Below are 27,751 nucleotides of genomic sequence, written 5' to 3'. Positions count from 1 at the left end.
TTTGAACAAAAACAATGTTTATTCTATGAATCCAATTAACATTTTATAAAACACAGTAAACATCTTACCAACTACCAACACGGATAATCCCCACAAATACAATACTCTATAGGTAACCCTTAATAACTTTCCTAAAGCATCCATAAGTCAAAAAAAACTTTTTAACAAAGACAGTAGGTTTGCATTCCTTACAGAAACAGGTATTACTTTGAAATCATCAAATGATCTGGAGACATTCTTTAGATTGCAGAGAGAGATCAATACACATCTGCTTTGTTTGAATGCAGCTCTCCAACTGAAAAGCAAAACTAAAACACAGAGCCAAAAAGAGCTTCCAGCTCAAAATGAAAGTAAACAGCAGAATTCCATTCCAGCTCCACCCACACAATGACATCACTGCAGCCATTTGATAAAAAACACTTTTCTTAAAGGGACATTCACATGACAAAAGTACCACAATTCACAACAAGTCAACACCAATTGAGTTCAACAACTTGGAATCAGTGAAGTAGCAATACATGAGTTAGTTCAGGTTCACCAAGGTGGCCGCGATTGTGTGTATCATATAGTCTATGAAGGCTTGCAGGAAGAGCCTACCATCTATATCCAAGTACCAACGTGTTGAGAATCATCACTGCCTTCAGCTTTTACACCACCAAAAGGAATGATGATTGGTGAATGGAGTTTAGTGATTACATTGTTGGATTATTAACCCCAAACTTTTTGTGATCAAGGAACAGTTTGAGGACTCTGGGTCTGTACTCATTGGAGTTTAGAAAGATGAGGGAGGGATCTTATTGAAACTTACAAGATACTGCGAGGCCTGGATAGAGTGGACGTTTCCACTAGTAGGAAAAACTAGTACCAGAGGGCACAATCTCAGACTAAAGGGACGATCCTTTGAAACAGAGATGAGGAGGAATTCCTTCAGCCAGAGGGTGGTGAATCTGTGGAACTCTTTGCCGCAGAAGGCTGTGGAGGCCAAATCACGGAGTGGCTTTAAGTCAGCGATAGACAGGTTCTTGTTCAATAAGTGGATCAGGGGTTATGGGGAGAAGGCAGGAGAATGGGGATGAGAAAAATATTAGCCATGATTGAATGGCGGAGCAGACTTGATGGGTCGAGTGGCCGAATTCTGCTCCTATATTTTATGGTCTAAGAGGTATGTGCTCAAATCCCACTGTGCAAGGTGGGGAATTAAAAATTCACTTAATAAAGAAATGGTGACCATGTAACTACCAGATTGTCATAATAGGCTGTATATGGTAGCACTGGAACTGCAGAGAGCGCACTTTTCTCCAAGGCTTCCATCAATGATACAACTCACATATGGAAATCGCCCACATATTAAGTACTACAGTTAGGCATAATCTCCAGTAATAGTGTTTCTCCATCACCATTTACTGAGTTTACCTCCCAAATGCAATATTGAAATAATGCTTAGAACTTCAATGTAAACAGACTGAGAAGCAGCAACTCTGATCCTGACCCAGGCCTGGGAGACAGTGACCAGAAACTCAGTCCCCCTCACCCTGGGGACACCCTTATTGAACCCAAAGCCACTGCTTACAGACAGGCCAAGGGAGGAAACAGCAGCATGACGAGCCAGCCTGCCTTAACCCAGGCTCTCAACCACTGGCCTTCTGGTGCCTGCATCGAGATGGCTTTGATGATCTCGCTGCGGAATCGACGGCCCAGCTCCAGCACTGGACACTATTTTCCAATCCCAGTGACCCGAGAACTAGTGGCACCAAATGGCAGCAGCCCAGCCACTGGGAGGCAGCAACAGGGCCTGGGTATCATTTACCTAACCAATTGGGAAAAGTGTGCAAGTATAAGTGGGTGCTATGTGAGTGCACATTTGGATTCAAGGTGGTGTCAGCAGATATTATGGTATAAAAAGCCATTTACATCAATAACATCCTTCATGTCCTTCGAAGGTATAAGATTTCAATAATACTCATTTTATTTAGGGTTTGATATTGGTTTGAAGTAATATTTCGGGATTAGCCTTAAATAGCCCAGTTTAAATTTCAGTCTGCTGAGTAAGACACTTAAATAGTGAAAAATAAGTCATAGCAGCTGTGGGGGTGTCAGTTTATCTGGTTCAAAACAACCATGCTTGGTTTAATTATATGATGTACAATTCTTTGTCAGAGGTACAGAAAGAAGCAATTTGAACCCTACTGCTTGAACTTAGTATGATACCTTAACTTTAAACCAGAACTACCAAGACTTTGAATTAGACTTGGGTTTTCTAATGCCTTGATCTATTAGCCATACATGTTGGACAGAACACCTCGGGTGGGATTCTCCCGCAATTGGCGGGGCGACCCATACCGGCGCGAAAAGCGGCATGACCTACTCCGGCGTCAGGCCGCCCGGAAGTTGTGGAATCCTCCGCACTTCCGGTGGCTAGGCCGGCGCTGGAGGGGTTGGCGCTGCACCAACCGGCGCCAAAGTGCCGCCGCTGACCGGCACGAGTTGGCGCATGCGCAGGACTGCCGGCGTGTTTGCCGCCCATGCGCAGGGGGTTTCTTCTCCGCGCCGGTCTTGCAGATCCTTAAAGAGGTCAGCGCAGAGGGAAAAAGTGCCCCCACGGCACAAGCCTGCCCGCAGATCGGCGGGCCCCGCGCGAGCCCCGCAGGGCCGGATCCCCCCCCCCCGCTAGATGGCAGACAAACTAGGTCCGCCAGGATGAACCATGTCCATTTCACGCCGGTGGGGCTGGGCGAAAACGGGTGGCCGCTCGGCCCATCGGGACCCGGAGAATTTCCGGAGGGGCCGCTGCCAACGGCCCCCGACCGACGTGATGTGATCCCCGCCCCTGCCCGAAAACCGGCGCCGGTAAATTTGGCAGCCAGCATCGGAGCGACGGGGCGGGATTCACCCCCCCCCCCCCAGCGATTCCCCAACCCGGCCGGGGGTGGGGGGGGGGGGGGTGTTGGAGAATCCCGCACCTAGATTTAAAAAAGTATTGCTGACGGGTCAAGTGATGCGAGCGTGGGAACAGTCCTGTTTCTGCTCATCCTATAATCCCTAATTTTATCCTGGTGGCCTCTTCATATTAGCCTTTTTCCGGGTTACGTGGCGTGTGCTAACTCCCTGGAAGTTTCTGACTGGTGTTTCTGTGAGTAAGAGCAGAGATAAAATGGTGAAATCTTCATTTACATAGAACATAGAACAATACAGCACAGTACAGGCCCTTCGGCCCACGATGTTGCACCGAAACAAAAGCCATCTAACCTACACTATACCATTATCATCCATATGTTTATCCAATAAACTTTTAAATGCCCTCATTGTGATAGTTGGAGTGGGCTGGGATGGGACCTAGCTCTGCAGTGGACAGTTGCCATGATGGTGTTGCGAGCATCAAGATGATGACCGCCATCAAAGATGTTGTCTTGGTTGTGGATCTCAGCTCTCCAGGCTCAGGTGGCTGGTTCGTGATGCGGAGCGATGCCAACAGCGCAAGCTCAATTCCCGTACCGGCTGAGGTTATTCACGAAGGCCCTGCCTTCTCAACCTTGCCTCTCGCCGAAGGAGTGGTGACCCTCTTGTTACATCACTGCCAGCCAGTCACACAGACACATACACAGGGGAGAGCAGCTTATAGTCCCGTGGCAACTTTCATTTCACTTTCATGAGAGTGGTGGAGGCGCACAAGAAGATTCTTGCACTTGAAAGAGCACTTTCCCTGATGAGGGGCAGCCTGTGTGTTGGCGAAACCCTGTTACATGGCGTGTCATCCATCCTGTCCGTTTCAGGAGAGGGGGGCCAGATGGGTTACGTGCCTGAGCCAGGTCCCTGATGAGAACTGAGAGGCGAGTTCCCAATTGTGTTTGGAAATTGGCAGCCATGCTCTGGTAATCCCGATTTGGAGATTAGGCCCATCGGCTTTAATGGAGCACAATGTATCCCGTCTTCAAGCCCGGTGGTCGGTCTGGCCAACCAATTGCTGATCCCATTTTGTCCTGTCCTCGATGCTGGTCATGAGGGATTGGGAACGGGCAAGCCCGCTGGGTCATCCCCCTCCTCCCCCGGCTGGGGCCTAGGTTGTGGGCCGCCTGGGTCCTGGAGAGACAGCATTGTGGAAGTAACAGTGTCTCGTCCTTTGGTTTTTGGGGAGGACGGTTGGGTTGGTAGGGTTAGTTCAGTCCTTACCTAGATTGAGGACAGCCCCCTAGTTAGAACGAATCCATTTTGGGTTTTCTATTTCTTCAGGGCATTAATTATTTATTTTGTTTCTTTTTATGTTATCCAATTTGTCTTTGTCCTTGGAGGGCCTGGGCACATTTCTTAGTCCTGGGCAGGACTGGGTTTCTTCGGACTCTCCCTGGAGGTTGAGTTTTTTTTCTCTTTCCTTCTCTCCGCTTGGGTCTCTCTCTCTTCATGGGTAGGTTTGGAATGCAGGAGGGGCATTTGGCTCCCATTCACTTGTTCACTTGATCAGAATCCCAACGTGTTGCTGCTGGTCCTCTCTTTACATTTGTCTGGAATGATTTTGGTTCTGCCTAAGACCTAGATGGTCGTTGGTTGCATTGTGTGGTAAAAACGCATCACCCCTTGGGATTGGGTTTTTCATGTATTTTCTTTAGATTATTGTGAGGTTGAATCCAACATGGGTGCAGGTGGATCAGGTATCTGAAGAGAGGCTGCTGCAATGGGTCAGCAGTGCTTTTGGAGCTGCTGGCGTCGAGGGGGATACATGTTGGTGCGCACCCGATCATGACAAGGAAGATTCGTCATGATTTTTTTCATGGTGATTGTGCGAGAGGGTGCACCATTTTATCATGCTTTTATGACTTAATCCTGTTTCTCCCTCGGTATCTGATGGGGCTACACGAGTACCTAATCCTGTCTAATGATGGTATTGAGCCGATGGTCATGTTATTCCCCTGTTCCACTCCGTACTCGTGTATACTAAGCAATCTCCTCCTTCTTAAGGGGATTGTATTATTTTGTAACTTCGTTGCATAATTCTTTAAAATACAAAATCTCAATAAATACAAAAAAAATTAGATATTCCTTTCCTGGCATTAGGCCAGGAATTATTACTAACATCCTTTGTAAATTATCTTAGTATCTGTGGGAATAGGTTAACATGTTTCATATGAACTGTCCACACAGTTCAGAAAATGGTTAAGAGGATGTAGCATTTTTTGCACAATTGCTCTGTTTCTGGAAGAATGTGTCATTTGCTCACAATGGAATTTAACTCCTGGGGCATAAAGGAGACAAGAGATGGAGATTTGTCTCAGACACCATACCCCTATTTACAGGTGGGGACACTAGATGACCCTCACTGTAAGATTATGAAAAGTGATAATGTGGTCTATTTCCTCAAGAGGGATGGGGATCAGAAAGAATTAGGGATGAAAGTTCGCAACTCAGAGTCTTTGTTGGAGCAGTTTCACCATGGCTTCTGTGGCGACTAGGGGCTTTTCACAGTAACTTAATTGTAGTGTTAATGTAAGCCTACTTGTGACAATAAAGATTACTTTACTTTTACTTTGATGCAGGCCAAGTCTCTGCATATCAACCTTGTCTAGCTATGTCATCATCAACTTTGAATGAATTCAGCAACGCCTGATTTCAGGTAGCTGAAGCCACTTGAACTTCCAACTCCTATGTGAAGGAACCTTCACTGGACATTTGCGTGAATTAATATTCCTATTTTTGTTTTTTTGTGTGTTTCATTTCTCGTTGTAAAGTTATTTTTCTTGCGTGTCTGCATGCGTGCATGTATGTAATTGCCTTGACGAAGAGGGCACCTGTCACCCTGCTGATGAAGTGGTGGAATAGACAGGATAAAGAGGCAAACGGAACTCCCTTTTTTTTTTCCTTGCTATCTGCCCATACGATGTTTTAATTTTAAAAAGAGACTGTGGAGTGTCGCCCCAAATCCTCTGTTTGTGAAGTAAATTTTAAAGTAATCTGCAATAAACTCGGTTTGTTCTCACTGGAACGAAGGAGGTTGAGGGGCGACCTGATAGAGGTATACAAAATTATGAGGGGCATAGACAGAGTGGATAGTCAGAGGCTTTTCCCCAGGGTAGAGGGGTCAATTACTAGGGGGCATAGGTTTAAGGTGAGAGGGGCAAAGTTTAGAGTAGATGTACGAGGCAAGTTTTTTACGCAGAGGGTAGTGGGTGCCTGGAACTCACTACCGGAGGAGGTAGTGGAGGCAGGGACGATAGGGACATTTAAGGGGCATCTTGACAAATATATGAATAGGATGGGAATAGAAGGATACGGACCCAGGAAGTGTAGAAGATTGTAGTTTAGTCGGGCAGTATGGTCGGCACGGGCTTGGAGGGCCGAAGGGCCTGTTCCTGTGCTGTACATTTCTTTGTTCTTTGTTCTTTGTAAACTCTGAGGGTTAAATCAGAAGTATTGCTTATTCATACATTCAAAACAGGGTCCCTTGAATGGTCGCAGTCTGTTAACAAACGTGCACACTATATGTGTACTCTGGAGCATAAAGTTTCTAAAATCATACATCACCGCCGGTTAATGGAAGAGGAGCTTATTTACAGACTGATCCTAAATAACTACAAATAGATCATATCTACATAATACCATCGCAACTTACATAATGCTCAAACCAACACTCTGCCTTCTGTCCTCAGACATTTGTACATAGTGCACCTCTTGCTGCCCCAGAAGAGGTGGGAGCAGCCTGCTCATTTCTCTGGCTTTGTGCTCGTCCTAATCTTGGAGGGATTCAATGAGGCCTCTTCTTAAACTGCTTGCCTGCATCTCTGGAGGGGCAGCACCAGATATTTCTCTGTCTGAGGAAGCGAAGGGTACCCTAAGAGCTATGGGACCCTCATCCTCTTCTGACACATCCTCAATCCTAAATTGGCAATCCGGCTGACTTGGAGGCGACCACTGGGGCACATCCCCTCCAGCTAAATTTGGGTCACCTGTCCAGCCTGCAAAGCATTTGTATTCCAAGGGCATCAGTGCACAGAACCTGAACTGACTGGTTCAGGCTACATAGCGTGCCCTGCATTCTCTGCATGAGAGTGCATGGATGCTGCATGCACGCAAGGCTCTTCTGTACTTGGCTCTCCATGTGGCTGGCCATCCTCTCATTGGATAAGCTCATGCATTTGAAGTCTTTGAAGAGGTAGAATTCCGAATGGACTACAGAAGATACAAAATGGATGCAGCCTGATATAAAATGGACTCTGTCAATGTTCTTGACCCTATGTCAATATCAGTGTCTGCTGCTGAAGTAGTAAAGCTTTGTACAAAACAAGTGATCCACAACCAGGTGCATCCGGAGAGACAATGAGCCGTTGGCAACCTTTGCCCAATGTATGTATTCTTAGCTACTTGTAACTGACAAAGTGGCCTCAAATTAAGGAACTAGCAAGGAATGAGGAAGGACATGTTCAACGTGGCTGGACTATTGACCCCATGATTTTATTTAACGGTTATCTATGTAATGAATTGATCGGGTAAGGCAAATTGCCAACTAGAGGCTATAGGAGCTAACTTGTAGCCATTTATGGCATTGAAGATGCATGTTATGAATTGTGACGTGAACTGAATTGATTGGGTATATGTAAATGCGAATGCAAACTAATTCCACTTTCCTTCTGTACATTAACCCAGTGCGACCTCAGCTCAGGTGAGAAAAGATGCTGCACAGACCGTGGGGGTCAAAGGCCTTTTCTCCCAGAGCTCTGAAAATTAATAAATTGCTTCTTTACTTTACATGCAAAGGTCTATTCGTGAATATTTTCACCTACATCTTGATAAATGGTCGAGCTCAACCTTTCCATGGAATCTTCCACTCGCGGATCCCGATCCTGCACAACTGCAGGGAACTCAACAGGTGGGAACACATCTGTTCCTTCTGCTCTGTGCACCAGGCAGCAAACTGTGAATTCTAGAGCCCTTCCACCACTGCCCAGCTGAGCAGCACTGTGATTGTTGTTAAGGACCCCATTGGTGTTAGATGCAAGGGCAACCCAAAAGCCAGAAGGGTAACTTGGAACAGCGGTCTTAATTTCGAATACAAACACGCCCAATCCTGGAATCAAACCTATTCCACACCTTTGAATGGCGCTTGTCCCAAAACAATATCATATACGGTTCAATTCTAAGAGTCAAATCCAGAAAATAATTCATAGAATTTACAGTGCAGAAGGAGGCCATTCGGCCGATCGAGTCTGCACCGGCTCTTGGAAAGAGCACCCTACCCTAGGTCAACACCTCCACCCTATCCCCATAACCCAGTAACCCCACCCAACACTAAGGGCAATTTTGGACACTAATAGGCAATTTATCATGGCCAATCCACCTAATCTGCACATCTTTGGACTGTGGGAGGAAACCGGAGCACCCGGAGAAAACCCACGCACACACGGGGAGGATGTGCAGACTCCGCACAGACAGTGACCCAAGCCAGAATCGAACCTGGGACCCTGGAGCGGTGAAGCAATTGTGCTATCCACAATGCTACCGTGCTGCCCACACATTAGTTGTATCAAAGCCTTACTGCTGATTCAGCGTAGACTTTGAGGTTTTCAAACAGCAGCTTCTAGCATATAATCCTACTTTCGGGAGAAATTCGGTTTCCAGCTGGGCATGGCTATGATCTTAGCTGCGCATCAGGGGCTTCTCCTGGTGTAAGAGCTAATCTTGCTACTGATAGGCCATTTTTCCCTTTTGATAACATCCTTGGCTTTTAGCATGCCAAGAGTGACATGCACTCTTTTGTCACCACCTTGAACTCATGTCTTCTGTAAATTTTCTCCTGCAGGAAGAAGAGGTAGATGAGCAACTGCAGTCCTACATGCAGAAGGACAGCTCGTCCAAATGGTTAAGAGTCTGTGTGCTCCCAGAAGCTTCATGGAGGGCTGAGTGAGTCTGTGGGGCACAGACTCCTCCATGTTTAGCGAGCAGCATGTGTCCTGTGTCTCCTCAGCCACAGAATGTTGTATGATCTATGTCCAAGCGTCTGTCCCAATTGCTGGACATTTCTTTCATCTTTCCTGACCAATACACTCTGGTAACACTTGCAAGGTCTGCCATTTCCAGCTGGACTCTTTGTTGTGGTTAAGGTGCAGTCTTCACTCCTCCACACCAAGGTGATGTGCCGCCCCTCCCTCACCACACTGACGGATGCCTGGAGGACGACATCCAATCACATCAGTAGTCTTGCCCTGGTTCTCCTAGGTGCCTGTTGTGACATCCTGGTATTGGAATGGAGGTGTTGGCACCCGGAGAAAACCCACGCACACACGGATGTGCAGACTATGCACAGACACTGACCCAAGCCGGAATCGAACCTGGGACCCTGGAGCTGTGAAGCAATTGTGCTATCCACAATGCTACTGTGCTGCATGTGGTGAGACCCCCCCCCCCTCTCAGCGGGCAGACTGTTCAATTCTACCACTCTGCTGGCACCTGCATTAGCTGCAAATTGCAGTCTGCACACACATGCGCGAAAGGAGACTAAGATAGGAGTCTCAGTCACCTATGTGGAGCCAAGCTCTGAGCGAGGAAAGTGAAGGTTCAAAGCAATGGACCATGCAAACCTTTTCACAGATAATTCTGGCGCATTAAGTGAGAGGGTGTTTCAGATGGGATACAGCAGAGGCAGCAGTACAATGTTTTTCTTTACGTGCCTCAAATGTGCCAGCTCTTCAGACTGCAATCAAATTGGCAGACACAAACAAATTGGCAGACACAAAGCACCAGTGGGCCCAAGGTGGGTCTTTGATCTTGTCCACTCAGGAGTCAGTCCACCTCTATTCTCTCCCTGGGCCTACCTAATTAGGTGGCTGGCCCATTTCTCCATCAATTATGGGCAAAACATGAGACTATATTACACAAAATTAGTCGCGTAGATTTTCAATAATAATAGGATGGCTTCCTTTTTGGTGCCATGTCTACAATCAGGTTATGTCAGCTTTGTGATTGGGCAATTCTTTTAAATGTTCCTATTTGCAGATTGGGGAAAGTAGATTAATTCTCTCTAATACCAAGATACCCCCAGAGAGAAACTTAATTCAAATGTCAACATAGCAACCTATTGTATGTATGAATCTTTAGACACGAGTTAAGAGTTTAAACGGAGTCAAAATTGAATGCTGGACTCCATGTACATAAGGATAGCTGTCAAATCTATTTCCCAGTTAAGTATTTTAGATTTCTAAAGCGAAGGGGAAAGTATATTCTAAGAATAGTTTAACCTTTTGTGAACTGGTGAACTGTTAGTGCATGTACGATCTAAACTTTTGTGCAATTATCTTATTTATAAATAAATCCAATCACCAGTTTTAAATTGACTGTAATGGTGTACCAATTCTCAGAATAGACAGAAAAGTGGTGGACTTCCCATATACAGTGATTGTTCATCCTATTCATAGCATTGCATTCATCCATGTATAGGTTTTGACCCATTGCAAAATTGGTCTGCTTATGGAAACTGCATTGCAGCTGCAACGTAACTTGGATGTCACTTAAAATGAAGATTTGAAAATCTTAAGAGTTACCTGAAAAAGTTAAAATTGAACCAACATTGATCCATTTGTTGAGTGGATTCAGAGGCACATTTTTTTCACTGCTCCATCCCTTCCCAACAAATACAAAAAAATTTGGGAGGTGGCATCACATTTCATTGATTGATTGATTTATTGTCACATGGACTGAAGTAGTGAAAAGTATTTTTTTGCAACCGAAGGAACGTACACAGTACATACATAGTAGACAAAAGAATAATCAACAGAGAACATTGACAAATGGTACGTCGACAAACAGTGATTGGTTACAGTGCGGAACAAGGGGCCAAACAAAGCAATTTCATGAGCAAGAGCAGCATAGGGCATCGTGAATAGTGTTCTTACAGGGAACAGATCAGTCCAAGGGAGAGTCACTGAGGAGTCTTGTCGCTGTGGGGAAGAAGCTGTTCCTATGTCCGGATGTACGGGTCTTCAACTTCTGTACCTTCTGGAAGAAGGCAATGGGCAATATTCCACACACACATACAATAGGTCAGAGCGCTGATGTCAGGAGGCATTGCGCATTAATTCCCGCGATCGGGAACAACGCATTGGATGGCTCCATGGCCCACCCACGACGCACCTGCGGGTTGCAACCCCGACTTTGAAAATGACTGATGTACATAGATCTCTACTGATTTTAGTCTTTCACCATTTAGAAAGTTCACTCTTCTATACTTTTTATCTCTTAAATGAATGGCCTCACATTTGTCTATAATCAAATTTATTGGTCACAGTTTTGCTGAATTAATCTATTAAAACCTATTTGTAATTGCAGGCTTTCATCTACACTGTTTAAAAAGTCATCTATCTGGATTTGAACATGTGGGATCTCCCATCATCTAAATCATTGTCAAATACAGACCATTGTGGCTCACCCTCAGTCACATTCTGCCAATGAACCCAACTCTTTAAGGGCCAGATTTTCCACGCACCCCGCAGCGTGTTTCGTGGCGGCATTGGTCGGCGGTGGTATCTTCTGGTCCTGCTGCTGTCAATGGGGTTTCCCTTTGCTTGCCCCCTCCCAGCCACCTGGGAACACGCAGCGGGGGTTCACCATCCGGAAGATCCCGCCGGCATGAACGGCTGGAAGTTTCCGGCCTCTTCTCCTGGAGTTCTTAATCAGCTCATTAGATTTCCCTTCAACTGCATGGGCTTCAATCTTAGTTAACAGTCCTTAATGGGAAACTTCCTCAAATATCTGCTGGACACTTAGCTCAACAACTGCCTTAGACATTCCCTGTCTGCAATTCAATGGGCAGATCATACCTGACAAATGTTTTCCAAATCCATGCTTCTTTCCTCTAATGCCAATTTTCAAGGTGTTCCGGCACTCCGTCCTTAATTATAATTTCCTGAGCGGCATGGTAGCTCAGTGGTTAGCACTGTTGCTTCACAGCCCGGTTTGATTCCCAGCTTGGGTCACTATCTGTGCGGAGTCTGCACGTTCTCCCCGTGTCTACGTGGGTTTCCTCCCACAAGTCCCGAAAGACGTGCTTATTAGGCGAATTGGACATTCTGAATTCTCCCTGTGTACCCGAACAGGCGCCGGAGTGTGGCGACTAGGAGATTTTCACGGTAATGTTATCGCAGTGTTAATGTAAGCCAACTTGTGACACTAATAAAAATTATTATTATTAGGCTAACTGGTCTATGATTCCCTGACTTCCCTCTCCCTCCTTAAATAGTGGGCTGATATGTGCATTTTTCCACTCAAATGTAATGGTTCCGAAATTAGAGAACTTTGGAAGATGATTGAAGTTTTAAAGTTCTCCCCAACCTCCTTTGAAAGCCCAGGGGTGAAAGCCCTCCGGGTCCTCCAAGCGCCCATTCAAACCAAGCATAACATGACTTTGGGTACATGTGGACATGCACCAACTGGAAACTTCCTTTACAAAAGGTGATATGTTGTAACGGCGGTGCTTTCAAGTTTAGCATTGCCCTCAGAAACCACATGAAACTATTTTGTAAGGAGGAATGTTCAAACTCAGGTGGCTGTCTCGCAGGGTCTGTCCAATCTAACCAAAAAATCCATTCAAAACAAAATATAATCTAAAACAGTTGAAAACACTTTTATTGTCGATGCCAGTGGACAGGGTTTATGTGATAAACTTGGTCAGATACCTGGTAGCTGAAGGCAGCGTCTTGCAGCAGCTCCTGCAGGAGCGGTTCCCCTATTTCCTTGCTGGGCATGTCAGCAACAAAATGCAGATGGAGCACCTCACCCTCCGCAAACATCGCGTGTTTCACCATCGACTTCATGGCAACCGTGAATTTGTCTCGGAGCCCGGGGTTCCTGTCCACCTTGGTGAACATCATCAGTGCGTGAAAGCGCCCGCTGTCCTTGCCCGCGCTCTGGCCGGGCTCGCTGCCCGCCAAGCGGTCGCTGTCCTTGCCCGCGCTCTGGCCGGGCTCGCTGCCCGCCAAGCGGCCACTCCCCGCAGCCTCAGCCGCCCTCCTGCCGCTCAGATTGACGGCGGGCTGAGCATCGCCCTTGCCTGCCTGGCTCTCCTTCATTCTGCGGGTGGTGCTGGAGAAATTCTCCTGGTTGGAGCCAAAGTAGTAGAAGGCGGACACTGCGAGCGCCGCCGCCAAGAGCAGCGCAAACTGGTAGGAGCGGCAGCTGGGCTTGGCCAGACCCTGGCCCATCTTCCGCCACAAAGCCATGGATGTGAGCCCGGAGCCAAGGCACAGACTGGCCTCGAATGGGGGGCACGGGGGGGGGGGGGGGAGGAGGCAGGCCAATCCCAGGCAGGGTTACCCATCAGCGCCGCCAATCAAATGCCGAACTGGCTGTGATGCGCCTTCACTGAGAAGTGGAGCAGCCAATGGAGAGACAGATTTCCGGAAATAACCCCGGGTTTTAAAGAGCCGACGAGGAAGTGAGAGGAGCCGAGGAATAGCCGGTGGGGGTGGGACGGTGGTTAGCACGGCTGCTTCACCGAGCCAGGTTCAATTCCAGCCTCCAGTGGCTGTGTGGAGTATGATGTGGAGATGCCGGCGTTGGGCTGGGGTGAGCACAGTACGAAGTCTTACAACACCAGATTCCTCACCTGAGGAAGGAGCAGTGCTCTGAAAGCTAGTGATTTGAAACAAACCTGTTGGACTTTAACCTGGTGTTGTAAGACTCCTTACTGTGTGGAGAATGTACATTCACTCCGTGTTTGTGTGGGGAATATATACATTCTCACCCTGTGTGTGTGGAGAGTATGTATATTCTCTCCACATGTGTGTGTGTGTGTGGTTGGGGGGGTGGGAGTATATACATTCTCACTGTCTGCGTGTTGTATGTACATTCTCACCGTGTGTGTGGAGTATGTACATTCTCTCCCTGTGTGTGTGTGGAGTATATACATTCTCACCCTGTGTGGAGTTTGTACATTCTCAACTTGTGTGTGTGTGGAGTTTGTACATTCTCACCCTGTGTGTGTGGAGTTTGTACATTCCCTGTCTTTGTGGAGTTTGTACATTCTCTCCCTGTCTGCGTGGGTTTCCGGTGGGTGCTCCTGTTCCCTCCACAGTCCAAAGCTAAATTGTCCCTTGGTGTCCAGAGAATGTGCAGGTCAGGTGGGGTTAGGGCAGGGGAGTGAACTGAGGCGGGGTGTTCTTTCAGAAGGTTGGTGCAGATTCCTTCTTCAGTGTAGGGATTCTATGGAGAGGGTTATTGCAATTAGGGGAGTGATATCCACCTGGGGGAACAGTTTCTCTAGATGGGTGGGGAGAGGAGGTTATCAGAATCGGGCATCCTGATTGGGCAGCAGCAATGCTGCCCAGATTTCTGGGGGGAGGGTGGCTGTTGAGGCTGTGGTTTGGGTCTGGTATTATCCAGACAATGTGCTGTGTAAGGGCAGGAGGTAGGGCACTCTGAACACTGGGAATGGGTAAGGTACTATCCAGATTGGGGGGGGGGGGGGTTAAGTGGGTACACTCCAGACTGGGAGGGGGGTAGTAGGTACAATCCTGACTGGGAGGGGGGTAGTGGGTACAATCCAGACTGTGGGGGGGGGGGGGTTGTTATCCATGAGGTGGACGGGGATGATGTGTGATACTATCTAGAATGGTGTACTATCTTGACTGGGTGTGGAGGTTGGGGCACTATTCAGAATGGGAGGGGTGAGGATTGATTACTATGTAGACTGGCTGGGGGAGGGGATACTATCCAGATTGGGGAGGGGGTGTATGTGGAAATAGGGCACTATCCATGAATGGGGGGGGGGAAATGAGGTGGTGTGATATACTATCCAGACTATGTGGAGGATGAGGCACTATTCAGAAAGAGAGGGTGCGGCACTATTCAGAATGAGAGGGTGGGGTGTGATACTATCCAGACTAGGTTGAGGTACTACCTTGACTGGCTGGGGGAAGGGATACTATCCAGATTGGGGAGGGGGTGGATGTGGAGATGGGGCACTATTCATTTGGGGGGGGGGGGGGGGGGGGGGAAGAGAGACTATTCAGACTGTGCTGGGAGGGGTTGTGGAGGGGTGATTGTTGTCCAACCTGTGGGAGCATACTGCACGAGAATCAAAGATCAAAAATATGGGATAAACGGTGTGCTGACAGCAAGCAACCTGGTACACAGAACAACCAACCATCTTAAATATATAAAATACACAACAGTGGTCACTTAAAGCAGGCCGCAGGTCTCAACCAAGCAGAAGTGTAGTTGAACTGGCCAGAGGTGTACCAGATATCACAGTGCATTATGTCTTGCAGTGAAGCCAAGTAGCAAGGGGGTCAATACGCTGTATTGCACGATGGGTTAAGCAAGTGATCTGCAAAGGGAAAGCTACGTCTGATGAAGTCATTAAAGCACTAGATGCCTACTTCAATCCGCAAAAAAATGTAGCATTGCTGGCAGGCTAAATTTAACAAGTGTAACCAATGACAAGGAAAAAGCATTGATAAATTTATCAATGAGCTGTTTAGGTATGCAGAGAACTGGGAATATGGTAGATTAAACAATTAATTAGTCAGAGACAGGATTGTTGGAGTTTTGGATGAAATATCGTCTGACCACTTGCAGTCAAGAGATTATTTAACCTTAAAGGCAATTAACTGAGCAGACAAGCTAAGGTCAGGAAGCAAATTCACTCAGTGATTCGGGATAATAGGGAGAACCATACCCTGAAAATGACTGACTCAGTGCAGTATGTTAAATTTAAAAGTGGAGAGGTGATTGTACAAAATCAGCAGAGGCAGGAAGTGTGTCCATTAGCTGCCCCAGCTAACTGTAATCGGTGTGATGAGTAAAAGCACTGATGCAAAATGGTTCTGTCAAAGAGGCCGAATGACATTATTGCAGAAGGAGGGTCACTTTAAGGCTCTGTTGCAGAAAGGAGCCTGTACAGAATAAGCAAAAAGAGAAGCCTTTGAAAGATGGCAAGATCCATGAAAGAAAAGGCATCAATGATGTTGAGATTCCTTTTCTTGGGGAGACCCAAGTGGAAGCTACGGTTTGCTGCTGTCTTTGTAGCAGGAAACAAAATATGCTTAAGCTAGATAGAGGCGCTGCTGTTTCAGTTCTTTCTGATGCCGAATAGTGGTTGGAGAAAAGTATTCAGCCAGCATGCAAAAAAAATACACAGGCCAGAAGATATAGAACTCAAGGTCACAGGGTAACTGAATGCAACCCTTCACTGAAACCTTTTGTGTAATCCTGGAACCCGAGCTGTTCACTGTTTTTTTTTAAAAATGTTTATTCAAATTTTTCCACAAACCCCCCCCCCATAACAAAAAGGGGAAAGAACCCAAACACCACAATCAAAAATAATAAACTACTTATACATTGGGTTTCTCCAGCATTTATTAACCCCCCCCCCATATGACATTCAAAAGTACCCTTGGGGAACACCCCCCCCCCCCGCCCAAATACCCCCCCTGACAGAGACACACATATCCTCCCCCCCCCTCCCGCCCCCGGGTCGCTGCTGCTGACCTCCTCCTAGCGCTCCGCGAGATAGTCTAGGAACGGTTGCCACCGCCTGAAGAACCCCTGCACAGACCCTCTCAAGGCAAACTTTATCCTCTCCGGCTTGATGAACCCTGCCATGTCATTTATCCAGGCTTCCACACTGGGGGGCTTCGCATCTTTCCATAATAGCAAGATCCTCCGCCAGGCTACCAGGGACGCAAAGGCCAGAATACCGGCCTCTTTCGCCTCCTGCACTCTCGGTTCGTCCGTTACCCCAAATAATGCCAACCCCCAACTCGGCTTGACCTAGACTTTCACCACCTTGGACATAGTCCTCGTGAAACCCCTCCAGAACCCATCCAGTGCCGGGCACGACCAGAACATGTGGACGTGATTCGCCGGGCTTCCCGAGCACCTCCCACACCTGTCCTCCATCCCAAATAACCTACTCAACCTCGCCCCTGTCATATGCGCTCTGTGAGTAACCTTAAATTGTATTAAGCTGAGCCTGGCGCAAGAGGAAGAGGAGTTAACCCTTCTCAGGGCATCAGCCCACAGACCCTCATCAATCTCCTCCCCAAGCTCCTCCTCCCACTTGCCCTTTAGCTCCTCTACCGAAACCGCCTCTTCTTTCATCTCTTGATAGATCACCGAAACCTTGCCTTCTCCGACCCATACACCCGCAATCACCCTGTCCTGAATCCTCTGCGCTGGGAACAACGGGAATACCCTCACCTGCCGCCTCACAAACGCCCTCACTTGCATATACCTGAACGCATTTCCCAGGGGTAACCCAAACCTCTCCTCCAGCGCCCCTAGGCTCGCAAACGTCCCATCTATAAACAGGTCCCCCATTCTTCTGATCCCTGCCCGATGCCAGCTCCGAAACCCCCTATCCATCCCTCCCGGGACGAACCGATGGTTCTCCCGAATCGGGGACCAAACCAAGGCTCCCATCTCGCCTCTATGCCATCTCCACTGCCCACAGATCTTCAACGTTGCCGCCACCACCGGACTCGTAGTGTACCTTGTCGGCGAGAGCGGCAGCGGTGCCGTCATCAGCATCCTCAGGCTCGTGCCCCTGCAGGACGCCATCTCCAACCTTTTCCACGCCGCCCCCTCTCCCTCTATTACCCACTTACAGATCATCGCCATGTTGGCTGCCCAATAGTAGCCGCACAGATTCGGCAGCGCCAACACTCCCCTGTCCCTGCTATGCTCCAGAAACACCCTCTTTACCCTCGGGGTCTTATTTGCCCACACAAAACCCATGATACTCCTACCTACCCGTTTGAAAAAGGCCTTGGGAATCATAATGGGAAGGCACTGGAACACAAAGAGAAACCTTGGGAGGACCATCATTTTAACCGACTGCACCCTGCCCACTAGCGAGAGTGGTAGCACATCCCATCTTTTGAAATCCTCCTCCATCTGCTCCACCAACCGCGTCAAATTGAGCTTGTGCAGGGCCCCCCAGCTCCCAGCCACCTGGATCCCCAAGTACCGAAAGTTCCTTTCCGCCCTCTTCAATGGTAGGCCGTCTATCCCCCTTCCCTGGTCCCCTGTGTGCACCACATAGAGCTCACTTTTCCCTACATTGAGCTTATACCCCGCGAAGTCCCCAAACTCCCTTAGGATCCGCATGACCTCCACCATCCCCTCCACTGGATCTGCCACATACAGCAACAGGTCGTCTGCATACAGCGACACCCGATGTTCCTCTCCCCCTCGGACCAGTCCCCTCCACTTCCTGGACTCCCTTAGTGCCATGGCCAATGGCTCAATTGCCAATGCAAACAACAAGGGGGACAGGGGGCACCCCTGCCTCGTCCCTCGATACAGCCGAAAGTACTCCGACCTCCGCCGATTCGTAGCCACACTCGCCACTGGGGCTCTATTTGGGGCCTGACCCAACTGATAAACCCCTCCCGAACCCAAACCTCCGCAACACTTCCCACAGATACTCCCACTCCACCCGGTCGAAGGCCTTCTCTGCGTCCATAGCTGCCACTACCTCCGCCTCTCCCTCCACCGATGGCATCATAATCAAGTTGAGGAGCCTCCGCACATTAGTGTTTAGCTGCTTGCCTTTTACAAATCCCGTCTGGTCCTCATGAATCACCCCAGGGACAAAGTCCTCAATTCTCGTAGCCAGCACTTTTGCCAGCAACTTAGCATCCACATTGAGGAGCGAGATCGGTCTATACGACCCACATTGCAGTGTGTCTCCCGCTTCAGAATCAGCGAGATCAGCGCCCCGGACATTGTCGGGGGCAGGGTCCCCCTCTCCCTTGCCTCATTGAAAGTCCTCAACGGGACTAGCAGGTCCACATATTTCCTATAAAACCCGACCGGGAACCCATCTGGCTCCGGGGCCTTCCCCGCCTGCATGTTCCCCAATCCTTTAACCAGCTCCTCCAACCCAATTAGCGCCCCTAAACCAGCCACTTCCTGCTCCTCCACCCTCGGGAACCTCAGTTGATCCAAAAATCGTCGCATCCCCTCTTCCCCCGCTGGGGGCTCAGATCTGTACAGCTCCTCATAGAAGTCCTTAAATACCTCATTTACCCTCACCGCACTCCGCACCGTATTCCCCCTGCTATCCTTAACTCCGCTTATCTCCCTCACTGCCACCCTCTTACGGAGCTGGTGTGCCAGCATCCGACTCGCCTTCTCCCCATACTCATACGCCGCCCCTGCGCTTTCCTCCACTGTGCCTCTGCTTTCCCCGTGGTCAACAGGTCAAACTCCGTCTGGAGGCTTCGCCGCTCCCTAAGTAGTCCCTCCTCGGGGGCCTCTGCATATCTCCTGTCCACCCTTAAGATCTCCCCCACCAACCTCTCCCTCTCCCTGCCCTCTCTCTTCTCCCTGTGGGCCCTAATGGAGATTAACTCTCCCCTGACCACCGTCTTCAACGCCTCCCAGACTACCCCCACCTGCACCTCTCCGTTGTCATTGGCCTCCAAGTATCTCTCAATGCACCCCGCACCCTCCCGCACATCTCCTCATCCGCCAGTAATCCCACATCAATACACCACAGCGGGCGCTGGTCCCTCTCCTCTCCTAACTCCAGCTCCACCCAGTGCGGGGCATGGTCTGAGATGGCTATGGCCGAATACTCCGTTCCTTCCACTTTCGGGATTAGCGCCCTACTCAAAACAAAAAAATCTATCCGGGAGTAGGCTCTATGTACATGGGAAAAGAATGAGAATTCCCTGGCCAGGGGCCTAGCAAACCTCCATGGATCCACTCCCCCCATCTGGTCCATAAACCCCCTGAGCACCTTGGCCGCAGCTGGCCTCTTCCCCGTCTTGGATCTGGAACGATCTAATGCTGGATCCAGCACCGTGTTGAAATCCCCCGCCATTATCAAGCTTCCTGCCTCCAGGTCTGGAATCCGACCCAGCATGCGCTTCATAAATCCGGCATCATCCCAATTCGGGGCATATACATTTACCAGTACCACCCACACCCCCTGCAACCTACCGCTCTTCATCACGTATCGATCTCCATTATCCACTACAGTATTCTTGGCCTCAAATGACACCCGCTTCCCCACCAGTATTGCAACCCCCTCTGTTCTTCGCATCCAGCCCCGAATGGAATACCTGTCCTACCCATCCCTTTCTCAACCTGACCTGGTCTGCCATCTTCAAATGTAACTCCTGAAGCATGACCACGTCTGCCTTCAGTCCCTTTAAGTGCGCGAACACTCGGGCCCACTTAACCGGCCCATTCAGGCCCCTCACATTACAAGTTATCAGCCGGATTGGGGGGCTTCTCACCACCCCCCCCAGCCGACTAGCCATCTCCTTTTCTAGGCCAGTCACGTGCCCGCGCCTCCTGCACCCTCCAGTCCCCCAGACGGCGGGCCCCCGCCCCGACCAGCTCTCCTATTTCCAGTTCCCCATTGGCCAATGCAGCAGCAACCCTATACCACCTCCCCCCCCCCCCCCCCCCCCCCTAGACCCATATCTAGCTCTTTTGCTCCCCCCCCCATAACACTCCCGTAAGTCAGCTGACGCCTGCTGACCCCGGCCTCTCCCGCCTTCCCATTGACCCCCCCAGTGTGGGAATCCCCCTCCCCCTCCTCCCTAGCAGTCAGTGTGCGCTCCTCCGACCCCCACCGCCGTCCTTCCCTAGCGCGGGAAAAAGCCTATGCTTTCCTGAGCCGGCCCCGCCCCCTCTGGCGCAGCTCCTTTTGCGGCCTTATCTCAATTCCCCCATCCCTGGGCCTCCCCCCCCTCCAACACCGGCGCCCACACTGCCCCACAGTCTCCCAATCAAATCCCTTCACCCATCCCCATCCAGCACCCAACCAAGGGAACATTCCCTACACGTAGTTAAAACCATATATACAGCAGATATCCCCCCACAACCACAGACCCTCAATTTGAGTCCAACTTTTCAGTCTGTATGAAGCTCCAAGCCTCCTCAGGCGTTTCGAAATAGTGGTGCCGATCTTGGAATGTGACCCACAATCGCGCTGGCTGTAGCATACCGAACTTCACCCCCTTCCGATGGAGCACCGCCTTGGCCCGATTAAAGCCAGCTCTCTTCTTGGCCACCTCTGCACTCCAGTCCTGGTAGATTCGGATCTCCGTGTTCTCCCACCTGCTGCTCTGCTCTTTCTTGGCCCATCTCAAGACACACTCTCTGTCCATAAAGCGGTGGAACCTCACCACTACAGCCCTTGGCAGCTCGTTGGCCTTGGGTCTCCTTGCCAGGACCCGATGAGCCCCATCTAGCTCCAGGGGGCTCGGGAAGGCTCCGCGCCCATCAGCGAATTGAGCATCGTGCTCACATATGCCCCGGTATCGGGCCCCTCAACTCCTTCAGGGAGACCCAGAATCCGAAGATTCTTCCTCCTCGACCTATTCTCCAAGTCCTCAAATCTTTCCGCCCACCTCTTGTGCAGCGCCGCGCGTGTCTCCACCTTCACCGCCAGGCCCAAGATCTCATCCTCGTTCTCCGAGGCTTTCTGCCGCACCTCCCGGATCGCCGCCCCCTGGGCCCTCTGGGTCTCCACTAGCTTCTCAATCGCCGCTTTCATTGGCGCCAGCATTTCTGTCTTCAGCTCCTCAAAGCAGCGTTTAAGAAACCCCTGCTGCTCCTGCGACCACTGCGCCTATGCTGCTTGGTCTCCACCCGCCGCCATCTTGATTTTACTCCCTCTCACTTTTCGCTGCTCCAAGATCCCTTTTTTCACCTCTCCACTCCTGGTCCAATCCATATACTGTCGGGGGGACCTTCCCACACTGGAAGCCGTCGAACAAGTGCTGTTGGGGTCCCTCTAGAGAGCCCTAAAGTCCGTTCCCGGCGGGAGCTGCCGAACGTGCGACCTATTCAGGCATGGCCACAACCGGAAGTCAGCTGCTCACAGTTAAGCAGGGAAGCCTGCACTGACTTTCATCCAATTTGCAGAGACGAGGAACCGAAACACTCCAGAGCTAAATATCCACAGCTGTTCACAGGTCAAGGAAAATTGACAGCATACTGCATTCTACATCCAGAAACAAAATCAGTCTGTCTGTTTACAGAAAGATTGCTCATCCACTCTTGCCAAAGGCAAAGAAGGAAATTGACTCTTATGTTGAATTAAGGGGTCATTTCACCTGTGGTAAAATCCACAAACTGTTGCCTGGGGATGGCCCCAGTGCCTAAACCCAATGGATCGATCATAATTTATGCAGATCCTGCGTCTGGATTTTGGAATATCAACTGCGAAAGGAAAGCATAATTATGAGAGAAGATTTTGGACGTGGAGTTTGGAAACTCTCATGTGACAATCATCTGGGGGGATTCTGAGGGGCCATCCACTTGGTATTCTGAGTGGAGAGTGTATTTGCCCACATTCATCTTATATGCTTTAAAGGGCCTGTTAATAATAATCTTTATTAGTGTCACAAGTAGCTTACATTAACACTGCAATGAAGTTACTGTAAAAAGTGCCTAGTCGCCACACTATGGCGCCTGTTCGGGTACACGAAGGGAGAATTCAGAACGTCCAATTTACCTAACAAGCACGTCTTTTGGGACTTGTGGGGGGAAACTGGAGCTCCCGGAGGAAACCCACGCAGACACGGGAGAACATGCAGACTCACCACAGTGATCCAAGCCTGGAATAGAACCTGGGTCCCTGGTGCTGTGAAGCTGCAGTGCTAACCACTGTGCTACCATAAATCATAGATTAAGATGCACTTTGTAATCAGTATTAATCCTGAAACCTGTGTGTAATTGTTAAGCCAGGGGCAAGTAAGTGGTAGTGAATTCCAGATTCACCTCTCACTGGGTGAAGACATTTCTCCTCACCTCACTCCTAAAAGGTTTACCCCTTATCCTCAAACTATGACCCCCTAGTTCTGGACACCCCAACCATCGGGAACATTCTTTCTGAATCTACCGTGTCTTAATCCTGTTTGAATTTTGAAAGTTTCTATGAGATCCCCTTTCACTCTTCGAAACTCCCATGACTATAATTCTAACTGTCTTAATCTCTCCTCATATGACAGTCCCATCATCCCAGGAATCTGCCATGCAATCCTTTGTTGTACTCCCTCCAAAGCAGATAAGGAGGCTCCAGGCTTGCCTGCATCAAAGAAGAGAGATGCACTGGAACTTGCTTTTATTGATTGGCAGGGGAGTCAATAAATTCACAGAAAATGGCATTCGCATTCATGATAACACATACAAACTATCCATTGATGGAATGAAACCTTTATCTTTCAATAAAGGATACTCTGCAAACAGAAGTGGGAACCTCTTCTTCCAACATTGATTTGAATTACAAGTGATACCAATTGAAATTAATACCTTGATCCAGAGAGTGGGGGATAAACTCAGCCATTAAATAAAAAGTATGTTCTGTGCTTGATACATTGATAGACCACTGACAGAGAAAAGTCGCAGAAACCTGCAAAATTACCTGAAAAATGAGTCACAAATGCGATTTCGCAGAACTCACAGTAGGGAACATCTGATTTAGAAGCATTGAGGAAGAGTTTTTTTTGAGTTTCAATGCACTGAGGTTGGGGGGCCTTCAACCAAATGGATTTTATTGAAAACTGGGAAATACCTTTGACCTATCAGGGAAAGAGTACATGCAACAACAAATATTCAGGCAGCAAGACCTACATTTAGCTAATGGTGTTCCAAAATGGAGCAAACATTTTAAGAGCAAGAGGTTGAGGCTCTCAAATAAAATTTAATGTTATCGTGATACATGTATTTTGGACGTTGGAATTCCAGTTAATGATCCAACATTTCCCGTACCAGCCTTCCCGAACAGGCGACGGAATGTGGCGACTAGGGGCTTTTCACAGTAACTTCATTTGAAGCCGACTTGTGACAATAAGCGATTTTCATTTCATTTTTCAGGAAACAGTCTGACCAATAATGCAGCACCATCTAGTGATCAGAACCTGTAATTATGTTAACTGGAATTTTTTTAAAGGAGATAAAATGTGACAAAAGAAAAATTTTGAAGTCAGCATGGGATCAACTATAAGGCATTTTCAAATCCAGGGCCGCGACCTACTTTGCCGGGTCACGAGGCCATGCGTTCCCGATCGTGGGAAGTAGTGCCCAACGGCATGGCCGGCTTTTAAAAATGCAGGCCACGACCAGCTTTCAGAATGCCAGCCATTCCACGCAGGTGTGTCCCCTCACACTGCTCAGGCCTGGATCCCAGCGGAGCAGAACATCTCCTCCTGATGTCAATGCGCTGACCCAGGAGTAGATTTCATTATTTGTAAAAAAACATTGGAGCTGCAACAGAGGGCAGGTATGCTGACATCACGTGTTCTGGGCACAAGAGGGATTTCTCCATTTTGCAGCTGCCAGCAGTGTGAACTCCAGGGCCTCTGGTGAACAACCCATGAAGAAGCAGCTGAAAACAGGAACAGAGCAGTATAAAGATGGTTACTTGAGGTATGGGTTTATTAATTGTGCCACTGCAAAGGGGGATTCAAAGATCATGTGTGTTATATGCAGGGAAGCACTGGCAAATGAAAGATTAAATCCCACAAAACTTCAAAGGCCTTGGACGACTAAGCATGGCGTGTTCGAGGACAAGCCTTTTGATTTTTTTCAACAGATGCAGTGAGATCTTAAATCATCAGCTGAAGTCATTATCAGAAATATAACATTGAATAACAAAGCAAGTAAGATTGTGAAGACTAAGCAGGCTCACCGGTCACATTAAAGACCAGTGAAAATAGTGGGTCGCGAAGGATGGCTGGTTGGTAAAATGGGTCTTGGGCTAAAATGTTTGAAAAACACAGCTATAAGATTACTGATACACAAATGGTTCCAGGCATGAGAAACCTCAGTTGAGGATAGATTGGGGCTGTTCTTTTTGGAGAGAAGGCGGCTAAGAGATTTGATAGAGGTGTTCACTTTCTTAAAGGGGTGGACAAATTAGATAGGGAGAAACTGTTCCTGCTTGTAAAAGGATTGAGATCATGAGGGCACGGATTTAAAGCAATTTGCAAAACATGCAAATGTGCTGAGAGAAAAATATTTTCACACAGCAAGTGTTTCGGGACTGGAATGCACTACTTGGAGGTATGGTAGAGGCCAGTTCAATCAAGGCAGGAGATGATTTCTTGAATACAAAAGATGTGCAAGGATACGGGGATAAGACAGGAAAATGGCAAAGTCACAATGTTCATTTGGAGGGCTGCGCAGAATGGCTTCTTTCTGCGGCGTAACAATTCTGTGAATACCTCCCCATGGTCAGATAATGAATGGTGCATTATAGCAGTGTCAATCTTGTCTTGTAGGAACATCAGGACCACTCGTAGTGAATGAAAAAGTCAGATTAACTTTTTCCAAATATTATTTAGATTTTTTCCATTGATGCTTTGAGAATTAAATTTCATAACTTCACTCATTACTCTCCTTGGGATGGGGTAGGGAGTCGGGGCAGTGGGTATCATTTGATCTGGTAGTACTGCTAATTTGATTTGGCACAACTCTGCAAGATAAACCAGATGATGTGATGTAACTTGGACATAAATGTGAGTTTTGGTTAGCTAATGATTTCAGGTATCTGTCAGCAATGGAGAGGATATGGGTCTTTCTTCTTGGGAGAAGCAAGATCGCATGTCTGGCAGCATTTATTTGTAACATTCAACATGATTTATTGGAATATTGAATCTGATATTTTCTGTTTGGTTGCTCAATGGGTCTCTATCACAGCGGTAAGAAAAATGAACTTGGCTATCGACAAAAAGCATGTGATAATTACAGTATTAAAATTTCAACCACTATTTTTTTTAAAAGAGCTTAAATGAAAATGAGAAGGCACTGTCACTCCCTCTTGTTGATAAGAGAGAAGTTTTGCTTGCTCCCACAATGGACACAAGTGAAACGCAGCAACAGCCTGCTTTAAGCTTGAATCAAATCTGGCTCTGGGACCCATTTAAATGTTGTCAGTGAACATCACGTTGTCAGTGAACATCAGATACAGCAGACAGAAGAGCAGGAAATTAGTAGGCGATCACTGTAAAGACGATGAACAGGCTGAACCTCTGTTGTCTAGGGAGAGCATTCCAGTTCTACCTGGGCATTTAAAAAAAGTCTTCTCCCAAGGTTCCTTTCAGACCCACTTAAGGAACTCAAAGCCTGCTACAACTAGCTAAGTGTACACATTGTACACTCATCCCATTCTTACCTGAATCCTACAATCATGTAGTACAGGGGCCACTTGGCTTATTGTCCACGTGCTGGCTCTCTGGGCTATTCAATTAGTTACAAATGGCAAAGAAAACAATTTGCATGGGCACCCATTTACTAACCTGCCTAAGTATGGGGGCATGGGATACAGGGAAATTTGGCTGTCTGGATACAGAATTGGCTGGCCGAAAGAAGACAGCGAGTGGTAGTGGATGGAAAGTATACCACCTGGAGGTCGGTCACCAGTGGTGTCCTGCAAGGATCTGTTCTTGGACCTCTACCCTTAGTGTTTTTTATAAATGACTTGGATGATGAAGTGGAAGGGCGGGTTAGTAAGTTTGCCGATGACACGAAGGTTGGGGCAGTTGTCGATAGTGTTGAAGGTTGTTGCAGGTTACAGCAGGACATGCAATGAAAATGAAAATCGCTTATTGTCACAAGCAGGCTTCAAATGAAGTTACAGTGAAAAGCCCCTAGTCGCCACATTCCGGCGCCCGTTCGGGGAGGCTGGTACGGGAATTGAACAGTGCTGCTGGACAGCCTTGGTCTGCTTTCAAAGCCAGCGATTTAGCCCTGTGCTAAACCAGCCCCTAGCCATTGACAGGATGCAGAGCTGGGCTGAGAAGTGGCAGATGGAGTTCAACCTTGATAAATGTGAAGTGATTCATTTTGGAAGGTCGAATTTGAATGCTGAACACAGGGTTAAAGGCAGGATTTCATAGAATTTACAGCGCAGGAGGCAATTCAGCCCATTGAGTCTGCACCGGCTCTTGGAAAGAATACCCTACCAAGGTCCACACCTCCACCCTATCCCCATAACCCAGTAACCCCACCCAACACTAAGGGTAATTTTGGACACTAAGGGCAATTTATCATGGCCAATCCACCTAACCTGTACATCTTTGGACTGTGGGAGGAAACCGGAGCACCCGGAGGATACCCACGCACACACGGGGAGGATGTGCAGACTCCGCACAGTGACCCAAGCCAGAATCGAACCTGGGACCCTGGAGCTGTGAAGCAATTGTGCTATCCACAATGCTACTGTGCTGCACGGTTCTTGAAAGTGTGTAGGGTTCTTGGGGTCATAACTTGCAACAACACGTACATAGATCCCTCAGAGTTGCCACCCAGGTTGATAAGGTTGTTAAGAAGGCATATAAGTGTTGGCTTTCATTAACAGGGGGATTGAGTTTAAGAACTGCAAGGTTTTGCTGCAGCTTTATAAAACTCTAGTTAGACCACACTTGGAATATAGTGTCCAGTTCTGGTCGCCTCATTATAGGAAGGGTGTGGATGCTTTATAGAGGGTACAGAGGAGATTTACCAGGATGGTGCCTGGACTGGAGGGCAAGTCTTATGAAGAAAGGTTGAGGGAGCTAGGGCTTTTCTCACTGGAGCAAAGAAGGCAGAGAGGTGACTTGATAGAGGTGTACAAGGTGATGAGAGGCATGGATAGAGTGGATAGCCAGAGACTTTTCCCCAGGGTGGAAATGGCTGCCACGAGGGGACATAATTTTAAGGTGATTGGAGGAAGGTATAGGGGAGATATCAGAGGTAGATTCTTTATACAGAGTGGTGGGTGTGTGGAATGCATTGCCAGCAGAGGTGGTGGAATCAGAGCATTAGGGAC

At 48.3% G+C, this 27,751-nt stretch overlaps 1 protein-coding gene across 1 annotated transcript in view; it reads right to left on the bottom strand.

Moving 5' to 3' along the window:
• xxylt1 (xyloside xylosyltransferase 1) overlaps positions 1-13,234 on the bottom strand; it is a 201,058-nt gene extending 187,824 nt beyond the window's left edge. The window contains exon 1 of the mRNA XM_072474292.1: positions 12,651-13,234. Within this exon, the coding sequence (XP_072330393.1) occupies positions 12,651-13,193 (543 nt within the window). The 5' untranslated portion in view covers positions 13,194-13,234. The remainder of the gene's footprint in view (positions 1-12,650) is intronic.
• Positions 13,235-27,751: the final 14,517 nt, after the last annotated feature.

This window comes from Scyliorhinus torazame, chromosome 14 (genome assembly GCF_047496885.1).
Source record: "Scyliorhinus torazame isolate Kashiwa2021f chromosome 14, sScyTor2.1, whole genome shotgun sequence".
NCBI classification, from domain to species: Eukaryota; Metazoa; Chordata; class Chondrichthyes; order Carcharhiniformes; family Scyliorhinidae; genus Scyliorhinus; species Scyliorhinus torazame.
The sequence above is the reverse complement of the archived record's forward strand: the minus strand, read 5'-3'. Positions and strand labels throughout refer to the sequence as shown.